Below are 19847 nucleotides of genomic sequence, written 5' to 3' on the forward strand. Positions count from 1 at the left end.
AAATATACAATTTCCTCACAGGGTGCCCTTTAACAAGGAGAATCTTCTTTGGTGCCATTGCCCTTTCAAAAACGAAGCATACAGGCCTGTGTGTCTATGGCAGACTTGAATTGGTGAGGAAGGTTTTAGGTTTCCTAGACCCACTGCAGGTAATTTTAATTTGACTTTATGCTAAGGATGTTTTGTCGGCCTACCCCGCCTACAAAGAAAAGTATGTTTTGTTAATGTTTACACTCATATAACCCTGGACGATATCGAAAATTTTGACTGGCGATATATCGTCAGGTAAATATCGCCGATATGACGTGAAGATTTTTTAAAATTAAAAGTACCCTTCAGAAGGGGACAACAATGGCTCAATCGCACGCTAAAAACAGTTTTACCGCAAGGATGAAGACAAACAAAACATGACTGTTGAATGTAAAAAAAAAATAAAAAAAATAAAAAATATATAAACAAATATTGACTGCGTAAATTAAATAAATTTTATACAACCCCCGTGATGAAAATCACTGAATTAACATCCATATTCCATGAAACAGAACACGTAACATTTTTTTGTTTTACATCAATCACTGGCTCTGAGGCAATTTAATCATATTTGTACCTCAATCGATTGTAGTGTTGCGATCTCTAAAAATCTGGTGCTGCTTTTTTTATTCCAATGCGTTCACAATCATCACTATACATGTGCATGGATATTCACAGTCCATTCGCTTGTGTTGGTCAACTCACCGTCAACACGACAAATGCTATTTTTATATAGCTGTATGGCCAAAACAGTTCCAAATGCAGGAAAGCGCCCTCTGTTGTCAATGATGTACAATACAAGCTCTGTGAAGAAGCAAGATGGCGGCCGACGGCTTTGCCGCCTCAAGATAATTTTTTTCACGATAAAAAAACCCTCATTTTATTACCGAAATGTAACCAAAACTAGTAAAAGATTCTCTTTTGGCTAATCTATTACAGTTCAATGACTCTTTTGTGGATTTTAAATCTATTACTGGAGGTTTTCATGGTGAGTTTACGGCACATAGCGAGTTGACAGCAAGTAGTTGGACCCGTATTTTCAGTGCGTCCGACATGGTCCGTCTTTTTTTGTGGTCCAACATTTCCAGACGACAACGTGGTGATTTCTGGTCAGGGGAATTTCCCCGACAGCTTCGCACCCACGCTTGGCCACGGCAGTACTCAGTTCATTCATCCCCTAATAATAAAGTACCAGAATAACCGTGGGATCGAGGTGATGGATACTGCTCTGGATATTCACACGGCACATAAAACGGTTCAAGAACGTTCGTCATGCTTCAGTGCTGCAAAGAGACCAGCATGGCTAGACATGAGGACGTTTACAAGGTATATGCGTTGAGCCACAACTTTAATTCCACAACTTTAATTAAAAGACGGCATCAGCCCTAACAAAATCTTATTTACCTGTGAGATTGTAAGAAATCCGTTGGAAATACTCGATATTTTGAAAGATATCGTCTATGAAAAAAAAATATCGTTTTGAGACGATATTTCAAGAAATTCAAAACCAACATCGATATTGGCGATATTGTTTTCAATATCGTACGTGACGATATTATCGTCATATCGTCCAGGCTTACACTCATAAATCATATAGTCATGAACGCCACATGTCTTATTTGTTATGTGTTTTGTTCATCCATGGGTCATTCCGTGTCAATTCAACACGCTTTTGGACCTGACCTTCACGGATTTAAATGAAATTCGGTGTGCTGATTGGACTCCCTGAGAAATGCCTAAATCCCAAATTTTATGTAATTCGGATCATTATTTTGGGAGATACGGGTTAACGAACTTTTGACTAATTAGCATGACCTGCTATGTTTGGACAATCATATCTCCAAAAGTAAAATACCTACAAAGATAATATTTATATCATTTTGAAGCTCTTGACATGGCCCACATTTGATAACATAAAATCAAAAAATTTCCACGCACCACCGAAAAAGTACGCAAAAATTTGACCTTTGACCTTGATTTGCAAAAATGCGTATTTTTCAAAATGGCAATTTTTTTTTTTAATGCAAGTTTAAGATGTAAGCAACATTATTCTGAAAAATTGTGCTGGGCACTCGTACAGTTTTTTTGTTATGATTTTTTGAACATTGGCTAACAAGGCCAAAACCATGAAAACGCATTGTACAACATACACAATGTACAGTGTACACAGTATTGTGTGGTAGTGTGTACAGAGTATTGTGTGGTAGTGTGTACACACACATTAAAAACCATGTCACCCTGGTAATAATATGGAGTCCAAAAGTATATTTCATGACATGACTTAATGAGCTAATTCATTTCATCCCCTAGGAGACACTGTGTATCCGACATACTGTATACATGTTATACAATGTACAGTGTACAGAGTATTCACATTTAGTGCTTTAAAAGCTTTATTTAGTCCTTTAAAAGTCAAGTCATGATCATAGACACTGTGACCCATTTAAATCACAAAGCAAGAAAAAAAGCAGGCTTAAGGCAGGTATCATTTAGGTTTATACTGGAGCATCCAAGTCTTTATTTCACTCGAGCATACAGCACCGGCTGTCGCAAGTAGATATCTCAACTGTCGCCTGAGAAAATACTCTCAACAACTGAAAGATTTAGCAGTGATCCAGAAGTTCAGGGACCATCAATGTCATCTGCACATCAGGATGTTTTTGTGCAGCCAAATACCGACATTAACATTATCAATGAGGCTATGACAATTATTGGTGTATCTCCAATCATAAGTAAGAAGAAAGCTCATGGAAGTTACATGGAAAACAAGGTTGAGAAACTAAAGACAACAATTTTAAAGCAGAAACTGGAAACTGCTACAGGAAAATAGTTCGGTGACGATGAAAGTGAGATGATAACTCAGTGGAAACGAAAGTTTCATTCCTTGACCAAGAAAAGTGAAAAAGTTCATGTCTTTGAGTGTCTTAGCAGTGAGTTGGAGGGTGAAAAGAATAGCAGATGAACTGGGAGCATCAAACTACATGCCAAGAAAATCAAAGAAACTGGTGAATTAGCAGGGAATGCTTTTCATTCCAAATCCTTTAGGCTGGAAAATCTCTTTCATTAAAAATGGTGCAAACTGTGAGAGACTTTTACTTGTTCAAGTCTGTCAGCAGACAAATGCCAGGGATGAAAGACTTTGTGTCGGTTACTGTTGATAATGAGAAGAAACATCTCCAGAAACATTTTGATCTTTGTATCTGAAAGAAGTGTTTGAACTTTTCAAGGAACATCCTCCAGAAAGTTTTGCTGAAAATTTGCTGAACTTGGGCTGAAGCATTGCATCCTTGCCGGATCTAGTGAAATGCATTTAGTTTGTGTTTGTACTATACATCAAAATGTGAAACTCGAAAGTTGAATGATTATCTTTGAATTTCTAGTGTACATGTATCATGTACACATTACTACACATTACACTGTATACATGTATGTACATGTATGTATAATGTACATGTACAATGCGTTTTTATGGTTTTGGTCTTGTTGAAAAAATCATAACAAAAAAGCTGTAAGAGTGCCCATCACAATTTTTCAGAATATTGTTGCTTACATTTTAAACTTGCATTTAAAAAAAAAAATTCGCATTTTGAAAATTACGCATTTTCGCAAGTCAAGGTCAAAGGTCAAATTTTTGCGTATTTTTTCGGTGGTGCGTTGAAATGTTTTGATTTTGTGTTATCAAATGTGGGCCATGTCAAGAGCTTCAAAATGATGTGAATATTATCTCTGTAGGTGTTTTACTTTTGGAGATATGATTGTCCAAACGTAGCAGGTCATGCTAATTAGTCAAAAGTTCGTTAAGCCGTATCTCCCAAAATAATGATCCGAATTACATAAAATTTGGGATTTGGGCATTTCTCAGGGAGTCCAATCAGCACACCGAATTTGATTTAAATCCGTGAAGGTCAGGTCCAAAAGCGTGTTGAATTGACACGGAATGACCCCCATTTTACTTTCTCGGAGCCAATTTCCATGAAAAACTATGGTCGTTAAAGGAACACATTGCCTTGGATCGGTCTAATTGGTCTTTGAAAAGCATTTTAAACCGTTCGTTATGGAATGCATATGGTAAGAAAGGTGTTTTAAAAGTAGAATATAATGATCCACACAAACATGCCTCGAAATTGCACGGTTTTCCTTTTATGCCGCGAAGAACCACGGTCGGCCATTTTGTGGAATCAAAATTTTGAATCCACAAAATGGCTGACCATGATAGTTCGCGACGTAAAAGGAAAACCATTGGAAATTGGTTTAAAGGCACTGGACACTATTGGTAATTACTCAAAATAATTGTCAGCATAAAAACTTACTTGGTAACAAGCAATGGAGAGCTGTTGATAGTATAAAACATTGTGAGAAACGGCTCCCTCTGAAGTAACGTAGTTTTCGAGAAAGAAGTAATTTTCCCTTAAAGGCAGTGGATACTATTGGTAATTACTCAAAACAATTGTTAACATAAAACCTTTCTTGGTGACGAGTAATGGGGAGAGGTTGATGGTATAAAACACTGTGAGAAACAGCTCCCTCTGAAGTGAGGTAGTTTTCGAGAAAGGGGTAATTTTCCACGAATTTGATTTCGAGACCTCAAGTTTAGAATTTGAGATCTCAAAATCAAGCATCTGAAAGCACACAACTTCGTGTGACAAGGGTGTTTTTTCTTTCATTATTATCTCGCAAATTCGATGCCCAATAGAGCTCAAAGTTTCACAGGTTTGCTATTTTATGCATATGTTGAGATACTTTAACTGTGAAGGCTAGTCTTTGACAATTACCAATAGTGTCCACTGCCTTTAAAATATTTTAATTTGATTTCCAGACCTCAGAATTCGATTTTGAGGTCCCGAAATCAAGCCTCTGAAAGCACACAACTTCGATCGTGTGACAAGGCCGTTGTTTCCTGCCATTATTATCTCGCAACTTCAACGACCAATTGAGTTCAAATTTTCACAGGTTTGTTATTTTATGCATATGTTGAGATACACCAGGTGAGAAGACTGGTCTTTGACAATTACCAAGTGTCCAGTGCCTTCAAAAATAAAACCTGTGGAAATCAAAACCCCAAGCTATTACATGAATGGTTATCATACTGCTTTTTAGTGCTTTTTAGTTTTTTTGTGGTACACCGATAGCCATTGCGGAAAAACATGGTCAATCTAAAGGTGTCATATCAAAATCATTGGGAATTTCTGAACCCTGATAATTTCTTGAGTATTAACGAACCTTCCATTGAGCTCAAGGGTTGGTTGAAGTAACTGCAGTTTTTCTTCTTCACTCCGGTTCTTTAGAGCTGTACGCAAGAAATGACGTGCTGCTCCCATGTCAGCCACAGTCACCATTGCTGGATGGTGAGCCAGACGATGGCTTACCTAAACAATCCATTTTAATAACAATAAAAAGATGTTATCTTGGCATTGCTATAATCCAATCCAAAACATTGTGTTTTGGCTAAGAGAATAAAAATGTACTGCTTCACAAAGGAATGAACACTGAATGCAAAAAACATATCAAGTAAGAATGGTGTGCTGACACACACAAATGCCAAGCTGAGATTAATCTCATTCTTGAATTAATGCTTGGACAACATTTCTTATATGTTTTAGACATAATGACCTTGACGTTTGACCTAGGGGGGGTTCTAAAAACAACAGGCTCTGGGGATCCTTAGACCAGTCAACAAACCAAGTTTGGAGTTGATACGATTGGGTGAGTTTGCAGAGTACATCATCACCACTACATGGTAGTTCAACTACTAACACTGTAATTTGGGCTGCTGAAACGGATGGCCATAGACCTTTCGCAAATACCCATTGCGCAAGTGCTATATGTTGAAAAAGGTGCATGCTAGTCTAGCTAGCGATCAAAATTTATCGCTAGCTAGACCAGCATGCACTTCATTCCATGCCTAACATGCGCGTACATAGTATTTGTGATAAGGTCTATGGGATAGGCTTTCTTTGTTTGTAAAGCGAAAACAGTTTGTTCTAGTCTATAGTCTCTCCTACATATAGACCTTAAGTACATGATGTCATTTGAGTAGGGGGCCCTCACTTAGAGGTCATAAGAAAGTTGATCATTAGCCAACTCCTTGCACCGCGGTATAAATCTGCGATTGTTACATCATCGTTTTACCTCTAACATGGCGGCTTGATGACGTCAATGCATAAGGTCTATTGTAGCCCCTATCTTTTACATGAAATTATGTAAACTGCACTAGGTGCATGACATTGAGAGTTTGTCTAAATGCTGTAGTTGAGACAGTTATCTGGCTCTTAATCGTCTAAATGGGTTTGACATACTGACAAGATGTGCGTCTGAGGCAGGTGCACTTGGGACAACCTTGTCTATCCTGTGTACCATGATTGTAATTAAGTGTTGGATAATATGGCCTAGACTGGCAGATCACTAGCGGTCATAGTGCTCATTAACAACCTGGGATGGGAGACACTGCATGTAAACCCCATTCACGCACAGTCCACCATGTTCTTTAAAATACACCATGGTCTCGTCAACATCCAAATGCCACCATCTATCAAGCCAGCTACATACATTGCCAGACAGGATCACATTCTCAAGTATGCCATACCAGATGCCTCTAACGACCAATACAAATTCTCATTCTACCCAAGAACAGTTAAGATCTGGAACCATTCAGCAGTCTATGCGCCATCCATCTCATCATTCCAACAGGTTGCCCTGCCAGCAATTAGAGTCCTATGACCTCTGGCTGGCTCTAAGATGCTGTAAACCCAGTCTTGCACAATGTAAATAGTGCGCAACCTTTTCTTTTCCTATTTATTTTCTCTATTTATTCTATTCTTTTCCTATTTATTACCAATGACGTCACCAACGCACCATCCCAGTTTAGCTTCCTACGTGAGCTATATAGGGATGACTTAACTGAAGACTAAGCTTCTAATATCTAATTTGATATTAATGTTTTCAACAAGACTACATGATTATTGATAATGAGCAATAATTGATTGAACATACCTTGATATTGGTAACCTTAGAGCCGAGGACGTCTGTCATGTAAGCAGTAAGTGAATCTGTTTCCTCAACGGACAAACTGCCTTCCACTGAAACAAGAAAACCAATAGCATAGTTTGTTATGACATTTATCTCAAAACAACACACAGTAACAGCTTAAAAAGCACAATACTTTCAGTTCATCTCAATTATAATCATGGGCCTCCAAGGTATGGACTAAGGATAAATGCATGTACTCCAAGAAGCTCTGGCTGAAAATATCTAGGGTGAGGCTCCTTACAAGATTCTCAAGGTACTCAAAAGTATTGTATCTCTGTAAAATGCGCTTTATAAGTCTTATTTATTATTATTAATATTACTTAAAGACATTCTTACCATCAGAGTTCTATGAAGGGGGAAATCTGGGGGATGTACTGTCTAAAGATAATCTGTGTATTCATTCAAAGATGGTGTATGGCTTGACCTTGCACACACACGAACAAGGAGCCTGGAAAAAATTGAGCTTGACTGCACTCTGTACGCTGCTGATGGGGTACTCAAATCTGAACTGCAAACGTTGCCATGAGTGCATGCCTTGTGATGTTATTTTACCATACACACATACATGTACAAACACAGCAAATGATATTGGCATCCATGCGACCATAAAGTGGTCTCAGAACCAAGTTGCACAGTTAAATGACTAAAGCCTGGTTCATAAATCCTGCGTATGCACAATGAATTTTCCACGTCACAAATTTGCAACAAAAAATTTGTAACAGTTGACTTGTGCTCAACTCCTGTGAAACATTGGCTGGAAAAACAGCCCCTTGGCGTCAAAATTTGTATAAAATTCACTTTCATAGTTTGGTAAAAAACAACACATAAAACAGAGAATACAATTATGATTGTGTCAGTACCTTCAAACAAAGTTCGCGACGTACACAGAATGAAATGTGTAATTTTATCAACAACATAAATGACTGTAAAAAAAACCATAAAAAAAACATGAATACCAAGACAGACTTTATTGAATTCTGACCTGTTTGTGATTCTGCTTCTTCAGTATTTGTCGCTGGTGCTGCCATCTCACTCTCTACTGATGTTAATAGTTTGCGATCAAACTCCCGTAGTTGAAGCATAGTCAGCTCATCATATTCAGCATAACAGAATAAGACTTCATGATCCTGAGTCTTAAAGGCTTCATAGTAGGGAGAGGATTCCGCTAACTCACGACTACAATATCAAAAGAATAAGCACACCGTACATTTTTTTACATTCATAAATTACTCAGACAGTTTCGCTCTTCCTATTGGTGGAGAGCGCGTCACGTGGGTGTGTATAAACCTTTGTTTATGACCAGTAAAAAGTGTTGAAACATGGGCGTGACACGCAAGCTTGCACCTGTTCTTATAAGGCAGTTTCTTCATTCCTGTTGGTAGAGAGCAACGGCTGAAACAGTTGACGCGCACAGCATTCCCTTATAAGGAGTTGTGTACCCGAAAGCGGCGGAGGGCTTTACCATTTCATAGCTGGAGGGGTGTTGTGTTGAAAGAAATTATTTGACAATTATAATTTTTGCATTTATTTTACTTTTTGACCAAAAGGTGATGATGATTATGACTGGAAAGGTATTTATGAATGGGAATCAAAGTGTGTTGAATCGGTTTTCAACTAGTGGTTTAAACTAGCCGAGGCCTGGTTCTTGATAATTTACCTCGATTTCGTCTCGGTAAAATTATCAACAACCAGGCCTCGTTGGGATTATACCACTAGTTGAAAACCTCTTCACCACACATTGATTCCCTTATTCATAAATACCTGACAGTTTCGCTATTCCTATTCGGGGAGAGCGCGTCACGTGAGGGTGTTTAAATGGTTGATAATGACCAGCTGGAGCTGTTTAGAACCGGTTGTTTTTGGATACGTTTAGTTGCATACTACGCGAACGAATGCATATCCGAAAACTGTCTCAGTCATAAAAATGCATCACACGTGCAGAGCTCAAGGACGTCGGAAAACGTCAGAAAACGAATAAGTTTTACAGAGTTTCTTACTCTATTTTGCTTTTAACCAAAAAGGCATCTATGAATGGGAACAAAAGAGTAGTGACTAATTCTTAACTTGCCATTTAAAACCTTGCAGGGTTGTGACCCATTTATTCCGTTATTCACACATCACACAAATTTCTGCCCTTTTCATTTTCTCAAAAGGCCAGATGCAGGTTTTAATTTCTCAGTTTCTATAAAAATAGTATTCATAAATACCCGAGACAGTTTTCGCTAATCCTATTGGTTGAGAGCGCATCATGTGTAGGTGTTTAAACGGTTTATAAAGACATAGCTAGAGCTGTATTAGACTGGCTGGCTTTGCCTCGGTGTCATTTTCCCCCTCGGGTGTACAAAACGCCATGGACCCCATCACTGCGTACAACACTTGTATAATTCCACTATACCTTGGTGCACAGATGTAGTACATATTGCGCTGTCCTGCTTTCATACGTACAGCATAGTCCTGAAGAGTAGTCAGCTGACCTGAAGGATGGGCTGATGACTCAAAGCACAGTAACTTAGCTATTTCTTCCTAACAACAAATGACACAATCAATTATTTAACTATCAAATACTCAATAACCTTCTTCAACTTTATTGTTGAATTAATAATTTACCATTTGTTAAGTAGGATTCGAAACTTTGTATGGTGAACATACGATATTGTAAGGTTTTTCGGTTACACCATGTATTGACAGTCTCTAAATGAGTTGGGGTGATTCTGAAACCATTTTACATTTGTTCTTCCCAATATTACATTTCTGATACCTTGAGAAGACTGAAGATATATTTCACAAATGGTGCTGCTAAAATGTTCACATTTTTTTGGCATCGGGGATAAAGAATATTAATTTTGGTTTTTACCCATACTCGATGTGAATTAGCACTGTATACTCAGTACTTCCCCGAGTCCTGTGAAAGAAAAATCACTGGCATATTACATGTACTTGGGTGGGATTCGAACCAAAGACCTTTGCAATTCTAGAGCAGTGTCTTACCAACTAGACTACCGAGGTTGCCCGCTAGCTAGAGGCAGTTTGAATCCTATGTTTTTGCAGCGGGTAATGCAACAATATAATAGATGTTAAATTTGCATCAGGGATGAAGTACCAGGTAGCAGGTACTAGTACTCCCTTATACACCGATGTGTGTTGGCACTGTACATGTATACTCAGTGTTGATGATAATATAACTTATTTCAAATCTAATATGTTTCACATAATGCATCAATGTTGTTTTTACTAGCTTTACACTATGGATGAAACACCATGAGGTTTTATGACAATGAATGGGGATGCATTGTTCAAGTCCTCACCTTTTCTGCCTGCTCATTTGCCGAGATTATTCCTTCTCTTAAAAACATTCCATACTCTGTGAAGAACTGCTCATATATCCCGACATCTTTCTTACGTTGATCGAGCAAGAAACGCACAAGCCGACTTGTGATGACCGTTCTCAATTTTCTGTAATAAAAAGCAGGCAATGATACATTTCAGTTTATACAAAGTAACTTTCAGTTACGTCATAAGATCTTCTTGTGGAAAAGGACTGATTTCCACATCATCCGCCAAAGGATAAAGAAGTGGTCTGATAATGTTACTTCTTTATATATTCTCATCTTCTTTGTTAGTGTTTCTTAATGTAATTTTGTGATTGTAAAATCTAGAAAGCTTGAGGTTCACTACAATTTCTGATGTTTTGGGTTTTTAACCTTTTTAACGTTGGCTGAATAACTAATTCTTATTTAATCTAATCTAACCCACACCACATCTACGCCAGCTTAAGACTTAGCTGAGATCATGCAGCGGGAACTGGATCAAGTTCTACCAGGTACTTCCAACCTGAAGGATCATGTTCCTTCCAGATGGAGCTCTATCAGGTAAAAAGAGCACTACCTCATAATTGAAGTCTTATATAGCACACGTATCTACCAACAAGGTACTCAAGGCGCTGAGTATATACAAACTTTCAGAAGGATAGGTTACTGAAGTGATGATATGGGTTAACAAGGTGCTATGGCGCATTCAGCAGCCACAGCCAGGAACACCGGGGCGAACCCCTTCTCTTTTCGATAATGCACATGCCTTACACAACACAAGGGACAAATGGCTTTACGACCCATCCGAAGGACGAAGCAATGGTCAAGTGTCTTGCTTAAGAACACAAGAGTCGAACCCACACTCTGCTGATCAAAAACACCAGAGTTTGAATTCGGTGCTCTTAAAGGAACACGTTGCCTTGGATCGGACGAGTTGGTCTCTAAAAATTGTTTGTAACCCTTTTTTATAAAATGCATATGGTTGGAAAGATGTTTTAAAAGTAGAATACAATGATCCACACAAGTTTGCCTCGAAATTGCGTGGTTTTCCTTTTACTGTGCGAACTAACGTTTAGCTGTTACAGACTTTAGCAAAGCCTTTGATCGAGTGGACCATTACATAGCTATCGGGCCGATTGGCTACACCATCTACACTCTACCTGTCGGAGACATCGCTCGTCATCATAATATATTCTACCACACTTATGCTGATGACATACAACTCTACATAACATTTGATCCTAAGAAGGCTTTCAGCCTAGATGAAGCACTAAAGTCACTTTCTTCTTGTGTGGTAGACATCAACACTTGGATGACACATAACAGACTGAAACTGAATGAAGAAAAGACTGAATTTCTTGTAATTGGTTCTGTTCATAGCCTTCGTTGCCTTGGAGATGTTACTCTCAATGTAGGTTCCACAGTTATTGTACCTTCTAAATCAGCCAGGAACCTTGGTGCTTACTTTGATTGTAATATGTCTATGTTAGAGCAAGTTAATCATTTATGTAAGTCTGTTAGGTTTCATATAAAAAACATATCTCAAATCAGGAAGTACATAACTCAAGATATCTGTCATAGTGCTGTACGCTGTCATATTTTGTCAAGATTAGACTATTGCAACTGCCTTTTAACATCTGTTCCCCAGGCATACCTGAAGCGGCTGCAAAGTTTACAGAACTGGGCAGCTCGCATTATCTTTAAGCTAGAATGTCGTCATGACTCCAGTCCTCTACTTAAATCTCTCCACTGGCTTCCCGTAAAAGAAAGAATTCTCTTCAAAGTACTTTTGTTTGTTTTTAAAGCCTTCCATGACCAGATGCCATTATATATCAAGGATTGCTTTACTTTTCATAACCCATCTCGCCTTAATCTTCACTCTTCTCGAGACCCATTTTTGCTTACCATTCCTAGGACCCGTAGCAAATCTGGCGATCGCACATTCACTGTTACTGCTTCCACAGAATGGAACAACATCCCTTCTTTCATTAAAGCCACTAAATCCACTGACCAATTCAAAAAACTTCTGAAAACACATCTCTTCCCTGTTTAGACTTTTCTCTTTTTCTCATGCTTTTCAAACATTGTGTAGCTTTTTCGATAAGTTATTGTAATTGTTTAATTGTGCTTTTATTTTTCAGTTTTTGTAAGCGCTGTGATATAGTTTTCTATGGGGAGCGTTTCTAAATACCTGTTATTATTATTATTATCACTAAACTACTTGATATGGGCGCTAGACCGTGTATAGTCCCATGGATTGCGGATTTTCTCTCGAACAGACTTCAGTGTGTGAAATATCACAACTCCCTCTCTAGCTGGTCAGTACTCAAAGCTGGCATGCCACAAGGAACTTTGACCGGACCTGCCACCTTTCTCAGCATGATCAACGATGCAGCAATACCTACTGAGAATTGTAACCTCACCCTCAAGTATGTTGATGATATGACCTTGATAGAGAACACTAAAACTAGCAGTACCAGCACCATGCAAGATACTCTTGACCAACTTGACTTATGGGCATCAGAGAACAATATGCTAATAAACCCAGCTAAATGTTATTCTATGGACATTACATTTGCTAAGAACCCTGTTCCCAGTGACCCACTTCAATTGTCGGGTCAAGAACTTCAATCAAGTGAAGTCTGCAAAATACTTGGTATTAAGGTGGCCAATAATCTGAAATGGGACATACATATCAATGACATTATCTGTAAAGCCAGTGGGCGATTATTTATGTTGACTACACTTAGAAGGTTTGGACTAGCAATCAAAGACCTTGATGAATTTATGTTGGTTTTATTCGACCACTTTTAGAATATGCTGTCCCCGTCTGGCATCCTGGTCTCACTACTAAACAACACAATTCTCTGGAACGCATTCAAAAAAGAGCTTGTAGGATTATTTTAGTCAATGATTGCGATTCATACCACTGTACCCTTCATTTATTGAAGTTACAAAACCTCCAGCAACGCCGCCAACACATTTGTCTTAAATTTGCTAATTCTCTAACGAGCAGCAATGTATTTCGAGAGTGGCTTCCTAAGACGAGAGGAGATAGTAATGGCCGTTCACTACGGAACTCACATTTGTTTACAACTCCTAATGTACATACCAAGCGACATGCTAATAGTGCAATCCTTTACATGACCAAACTCCTTAATGATAATTTTGTGTAATTAATTTTTAATGCTTTTTGTTTGTTTTCGTTTTTGCAGTTATATTTTTCTGCTCATCTATGTCTGTAATTTTATTGTTTTATCTGTAAATTTTGTAAATTCAATGTAATTTTGCCTATGGCAACTAATTTGAATGTTTTTAATAAACCATGAATAATAATAATAATAATAACACGGTCGGCAATTTATGGGAGTCAAATATTTGCTCTTAAAGGAACACGTTGCCTTGGATCGGACGAGTTGGTCTCTAAAAATTGTTTGTAACCCTTTTTTATAAAATGCATATGGTTGGAAAGATGTTTTAAAAGTAGAATACAATGATCCACACAAGTTTGCCTCGAAATTGCACGGTTTTCCTTTTACTGTGCAAACTAACACGGTCGGCCATTTATGGGAGTCAAAAATTTGACTCCCATAAATGGCCGACCGTGTTAGTCGACGAGGTAAAAGGAAAATCGTGCAATTTCGAGGCATGCTTGTGTTGATCATTGTATTCTACTTTTACAACATCTTTCTACCCATATGCATTTTATAAAAACACGGTTACAAACGCTTTTCAAAGACCAACTCGACCGATCCAAGGCAACGTGTTCCTTTAAGGGAGTCTCACTCTTGAATGAAGACGGTTTCCTGCACACCGACCCCAAGTCAAAGGCCAACATCCTCAACAGACAGTTCACTTCTGTGTTTTCTGTTGATGACAACTCTCCTCTCCCTGATCTGGGCACCAGTCTCCATCCTTCTATGAGCAACATTAATGTCAGCCAGAATGGAGTCATCAAACTACTGAGCAATTTGAAACCATCTACTGCTCCTGAACCAGATGGAACTCCAGCCATATACAATGTACATGTACTGTTGAAAGAATCGGCCAAAGAAAGCTCTCCTGCTGTGACTCTACTATTCCAAGAATCAATCGACCAAGGCTGTGTTCCAACCCAGTGGGAAAAGGGTCATATCGTCCCAATCTACAAGAAGGAAAGCCATTCCGATTCTGCCAACCATCAGCCTATCTCCTTGTAACACCTATATTGTGCAAGCTGTGTGAACACATCATCCATTGTGTCCATTTTGTTTTTGTTTTATAAATTTTGTGCATCAATACATGCTATTGAAAAAACCTGTGGGCGATCCAAAATTTTGGTCGACTCGGAGGGCGATTGAAAAAATTTTTTTTTTGTGAATTGTTTACATCAACTCTTTCTGAGTTTCTAGTTTCTAAACTTAAATTGGCTAAAGAGTAAAACTCACGAGCTAAATTCGTCTCTCACGACTCAAGTGCCTTGAAAAAAGCAAGATCTGCCAAGAACGCTCTCTTCGGGAAAAAAGGCATTTAGAAAAAACGCTTTGAAGGAAGATAGAAAGGCATTTAACCAGACTGTTAAAACGCACAACTTCCTCAAAAAACTTGAGGAAAAAAACCGAAACAAAGCACTTCCAGATTTCACGAAACCCAATACCAGAAATACTTTTGGAAATTTGCTTTAACAAATGTGTGGATGGGACTCTGAATAAGAAAACCAGAGGTACCAAAGTTTACTGATCTGCACGCTAACACGTATGGAAATCCACACCCCATTGATCTACAGGCACTTTATTGGTTCCCCTATCTACCAATACACGACGAGGACTTTTCTGGTCAACCATTTAAGGGGGGGGGGGGGCGTGATACAATATTATGTCCAGGACGTTCTAAGCAACAACACCCTTAGTAACAGCTGTAGCTGTATCTAGATTATTGATATTATGCACGTACATGTATGAATGAAACAGACCTTATGAGGGCGCTGTCCTGCAGCAATTCTCGGCTCAAGTTCAATGGGATGTCTTCACTATCCACAACACCTGAATAAGCAAGTACATGTGAATGTCAGGTTTGGTTAATAAATAGATACATTAGAAAGAAGTGGTTAAATATGAAATTTAACAAATATGCAAATTTGAAATTCAAGGTTTGATTAAAAATTTTGAAGTTCAATAACTATTTGTGTTTGTCATCACTGTTTTAGAAAGCTTAACTAGCAAAGACACATTAAAGATGCTACAATCTTGGCCATATCTCATTTGGCCCCCTCATTGGGTTAAAAATGTACAAATTGGCCCTATCGAATCGCGCAGCTTTAACAAGCTTAAGTTTCTGAGGAACAGCCATTGACCTTGCATTGGTCTAGTTGGTGCCCCCACCCCCATGCCAGCTATATCACTTCGTATACATTATTTTGAGGTTTTGAAATAATGATTGAGATTTAAAATACATTTTAAAATACTCAATAAATCAAAGCACCCCAATATTCCACTCTAACAACCCTAGTAAGTTTTGTAATGTTACTATTGTAAAGGTTCCTTAGGGACTGCTCTTGCTCAACTATTACAAATTTTCATTAAATTGAGGCCGATTTGTATACGCAGTAAATCCAACAAATTTCCCTATGTTGTCACGTCTTACATCCTCTCAAGTCAAGAAGATACAACTTACCTTGTATAAATCTGAACCACTTGGGCAAGATTTTATCCGACTTCTGTTGGATGAGAACCCTCCTACTATATAGAGCCACGCCCCCTGAGTGGTCCTGACTCATCTCCCACATTGCAGGGGGTCTACTCGGAATGTAGAATAAACTACGTATACTGAGTGGAGCATCAGTCTTATAGTGCAGAGTGTAGCGAGGTTTGTCGTAGGAGTTATGGGTCAGAAATTGATAAAACTCTTCATGTTGTTGGTCACTGATGTCCTTTGAATCCTTGGTCCACAGAGCCTAAAAGTTAATAATCAACAATACAGATCACTGGTAATTGAAATGTTGTGGATACTCCCAGTCTCGACTGAAACCCTCTAGCGGGTTACAAAGGCGTGGTAGTGTCTCCCTTAGTTATAATAGTAATAATAATAATAATAATAATAGTAGTAACAAATGCTTACATAGCACATTTCACAATGACGGTATCAATGCACTTTACATTAGTGCCCTGGTCATTGGGCCAATTACATCCCTTCAATCTTGTTTAGCTCCCTGTGAAATGTACAGCCCCCAGCTTGCGTGGCGATCCGAAGGCCTTTTTCAAACACAATATCAACTTTTACCCCCGCAGGTACCCATTAATACCCCTGGGTGAAGAGAAGCACTTATAGTAAAGTATCTTGCTCAAGACCACAAGCGTCACGACCAGGATTCGAACCCACACTCTGGTGACTTAACCACCAGAACTTGAATTCCATGCTCTTAACCACTCGCCTCGGCCATGACACTCTACATCATGTATGAAAGAGAGGGGTAGCTCTATTGAAAGACCAAAAGACGTGCATCACAAGTGTCTAAAAGCCACTGCATATAAACGTACCTGTGTTGTATTCATTAGCTTGCCATTGAGGAAGATAGGCATACCAACAAACGTACTGTGTTTATTGATGATTTCTGCAAAAATACATGATTAAAAATACATTTTCAATTAATTGATGGAAAGCATTCAACACACTTAAAAACGAGACATTCACTTCCTTCCTGTCATTATTGCAAAAACAAACAAACAGACACTTCTTGTGAGGTGAGTTCTCAAATTCAATTCAAATATTTTATTGAGAAATTACTTCTCTCTCAAAAACTATGTTAATTCAGAGGGAGCAGTTTCTCACAATATTTTATTCTATCAACAGCTCTCCATTGATCATTACCAAGTAAGTTTTTATGCTAACAATTATTTTAGTAACTACAAATAGTGTACAGTGCCTTTAAAGGCACTGGACACGTTTGGTAATTGTCAAAGACCAGTCTTCTCACTTGGTGTATCCCATTATAAGCATAAAATAACAAGCCCATGAAAATTTGGGGTCAATCGTTCATCAAAGTTGCGAGGAAAATGATGGGGAAAAAACACCCTTGTTGGACGAATTTGTGTGCTTTTAGATAGAAAAAAAAGATTTTAAGTCTTTATTATTTTAGTGAGAAATTACCTCTTCTCAAAAAATACGATACTTCAGAGGGAGTCATATCCCACAATAATTTATACTATCAACAGCTCTCCAATGCTTGTTACCAAGTCAGTTTTAATGCTAATATTTGTTTTGAGTAATTACCAAACGTGTACATTCCCTTTAAAACAAAGAAAACATAAACATTGCCAGAATGTAGAACATTTGTAAAAACCCAGTACACATATGTGACCCGCTCCTTCATCATGAGGAATGTCGACTAAATTTAATTTGTTAGTTTATCATAATAATCCCAGCAAGCAAATCTCACCATTTCAAAAAAATAAAAATCATGATCATACGACCTTCCTGTCCGAAATTGTTGATGACCTTGACGCTAAATTTTATGACCCGTTTTGAAAAACATAAACGCCAGAAAAATTAGTTTTTAAAAACGCGACTTCTCACACACTCATTCAAATAATATTTTTTATGAAATGAAAACATCGATTTTTAACCCCGGTGTAGTCGAACCAACAATAGGGCCACAACTTAAAAACAACCCAATGATAAGTTTAATTATAATGTGTAGACAATTTCAACAATAAACTTGACAAATTTTTCCTGAAATATTAGAGCAATTTGCTTTGTTATTTCCAACATGAAATGCGAGTTCGTTCCTTCACGGCAGGGTGCAACGCATCACGTAATCCCCGGGGCCTGAACAGCTAACATCACCTGCATCCGACCGTACATTGACTCTGCTTCAAGACCAGGGAACAGATTTCATTCGCAATTTTCCTGTGCATGTTTCCCATGACTTTAGTGCTACTTCTCACCCAACACCAAGATTAACTGAAAGATTATTCCTTTATCATTCAGAATTATTTGGGTTTGGAGTATGTCAACCTTCTCTATTGATTCTCTATTGATTCTCTATTATTCTCTATTGATGAAAATCAGACACTGTTTTTTTGAACTTCGATAAACATTCTACTGGATAAAACAACAAGGGCCCCACACGTAGCTTGGCTCTCTATGTATGCCGTGTACTATCTACTACCACCCTGTATTGTGCACGTGTGGGGCTCCCGTATGCTGCGCGCATAGTGGAACCAAGCTAGCTATGACGTTACGTGGCAACAGCACTAGGTCGAGTGACGGCCTAGCTGCATGGATGAACAGACGCCTCGGTATGTAAGCCGTACTAATCTAGCGACGCAAATTTTATGAATGAAAAGGTCAACCGATAAACGGGTTTCCTTTTAACCCCTGTAACAAGCAATGCAGTCATCTAACGTGTTGACGTAATGTATGAGGTCACTGGCTTCAAAAAAGTGTCTCTTGGTGGCGCTTTTGCGATGTGCATGGGGCAACTATCGTGGATTCAAAAAGGGCGACTTTTTAGTTTATTTCCAAACATTTTTTGATAATTAGGACAAAACCATGGCTCAGAAATCGTCTGTTTTTACATCTTTGTTAATCTTTTGACGAAAGGGTAAGTCCATAGCAAGTTTAATCAAGATTAAGGCAACCTAAACCTACAGAAATAAAAAAAAACTAAAATTTTCAATAATTTTAAATATTTTGTTGTTATGATTGTGTTGGGTGTCAAATTACACGAAATGAGACTTTACTCGACATTCCTCAATTCGTCGGAGCGGGTCACATATGATTGATGTAGTAGGTATTAAAAACTGATTGGTTTTCTTCTTGATAAAGTACATCACTTGTTTGCAAACAATACCAGTTTGGTTATTCCAGAGGAACTTCTTTTTAGTTTTAACCCGAACGATTTTAAAATAATTCCACATATATTTCCTGTTGTTCTGCTCTAATTACTAAACCTGATACATACGTACTGTATTCATGATCGAGAGCCAAATTCTCACTGGTCCAACCATCAAAATATGATTATGCTATTTTTGCTATTTTACCAAGTGCACGTGCCATGCTAGTATTCATGCACAGGGTTAATGCGCATGTATGTGCAATACTCTTTTACAAATGCACTTTAAGAAGTGCTAATGGAACTGTCGCACAGGCTCTAGTACACATGAGCAAACACTGTCCTAGCTAAAGATGGCCGCACATGTAACTGTCAATCCGTGTTTCCCTGAGCTTAATGATGCCAAACTAAAGAAGTGTGAGGTATAGTCAAACAAATACAACATGTAATTCAGATGGGCAATCGATCTTAACTCTCCTCGCTATTAGAAAAATTACAAACTAGTTCTTTAGGCTTTATCTTCGGAACTCCCGGCCACACCATGGCCCCAGGGCCTGTGCCCCCTTTTAATGTTGCGGTCTTCGGCGCTCCCATTAATATTGATCGGGGGAGGAGAGAGAGAATGTTTATTGTCACGTTGCCAATGGGTGGCCCAAGCATTTTGGCTGGGC

At 38.3% G+C, this 19847-nt stretch overlaps 1 protein-coding gene across 1 annotated transcript in view; it reads right to left on the bottom strand.

The window, feature by feature from the left end:
- LOC139936030 (heat shock protein 75 kDa, mitochondrial-like) overlaps window positions 1-19847 on the bottom strand; it is a 44640-nt gene that overhangs the window by 4499 nt on the left and 20294 nt on the right. Inside the window, exons 8-15 of the mRNA XM_071930738.1 lie at window positions 16880-16953; window positions 16017-16296; window positions 15316-15385; window positions 10362-10509; window positions 9452-9579; window positions 8039-8232; window positions 7021-7106; window positions 5251-5396 (exon numbers count right to left, since the gene is read on the bottom strand). Coding sequence (XP_071786839.1) covers window positions 5251-5396; window positions 7021-7106; window positions 8039-8232; window positions 9452-9579; window positions 10362-10509; window positions 15316-15385; window positions 16017-16296; window positions 16880-16953 — 1126 coding nt within the window. The remainder of the gene's footprint in view (window positions 1-5250; window positions 5397-7020; window positions 7107-8038; window positions 8233-9451; window positions 9580-10361; window positions 10510-15315; window positions 15386-16016; window positions 16297-16879; window positions 16954-19847) is intronic.

Source organism: Asterias amurensis, chromosome 4 (assembly GCF_032118995.1).
Source record: "Asterias amurensis chromosome 4, ASM3211899v1".
Lineage (NCBI taxonomy): Eukaryota > Metazoa > Echinodermata > Asteroidea > Forcipulatida > Asteriidae > Asterias > Asterias amurensis.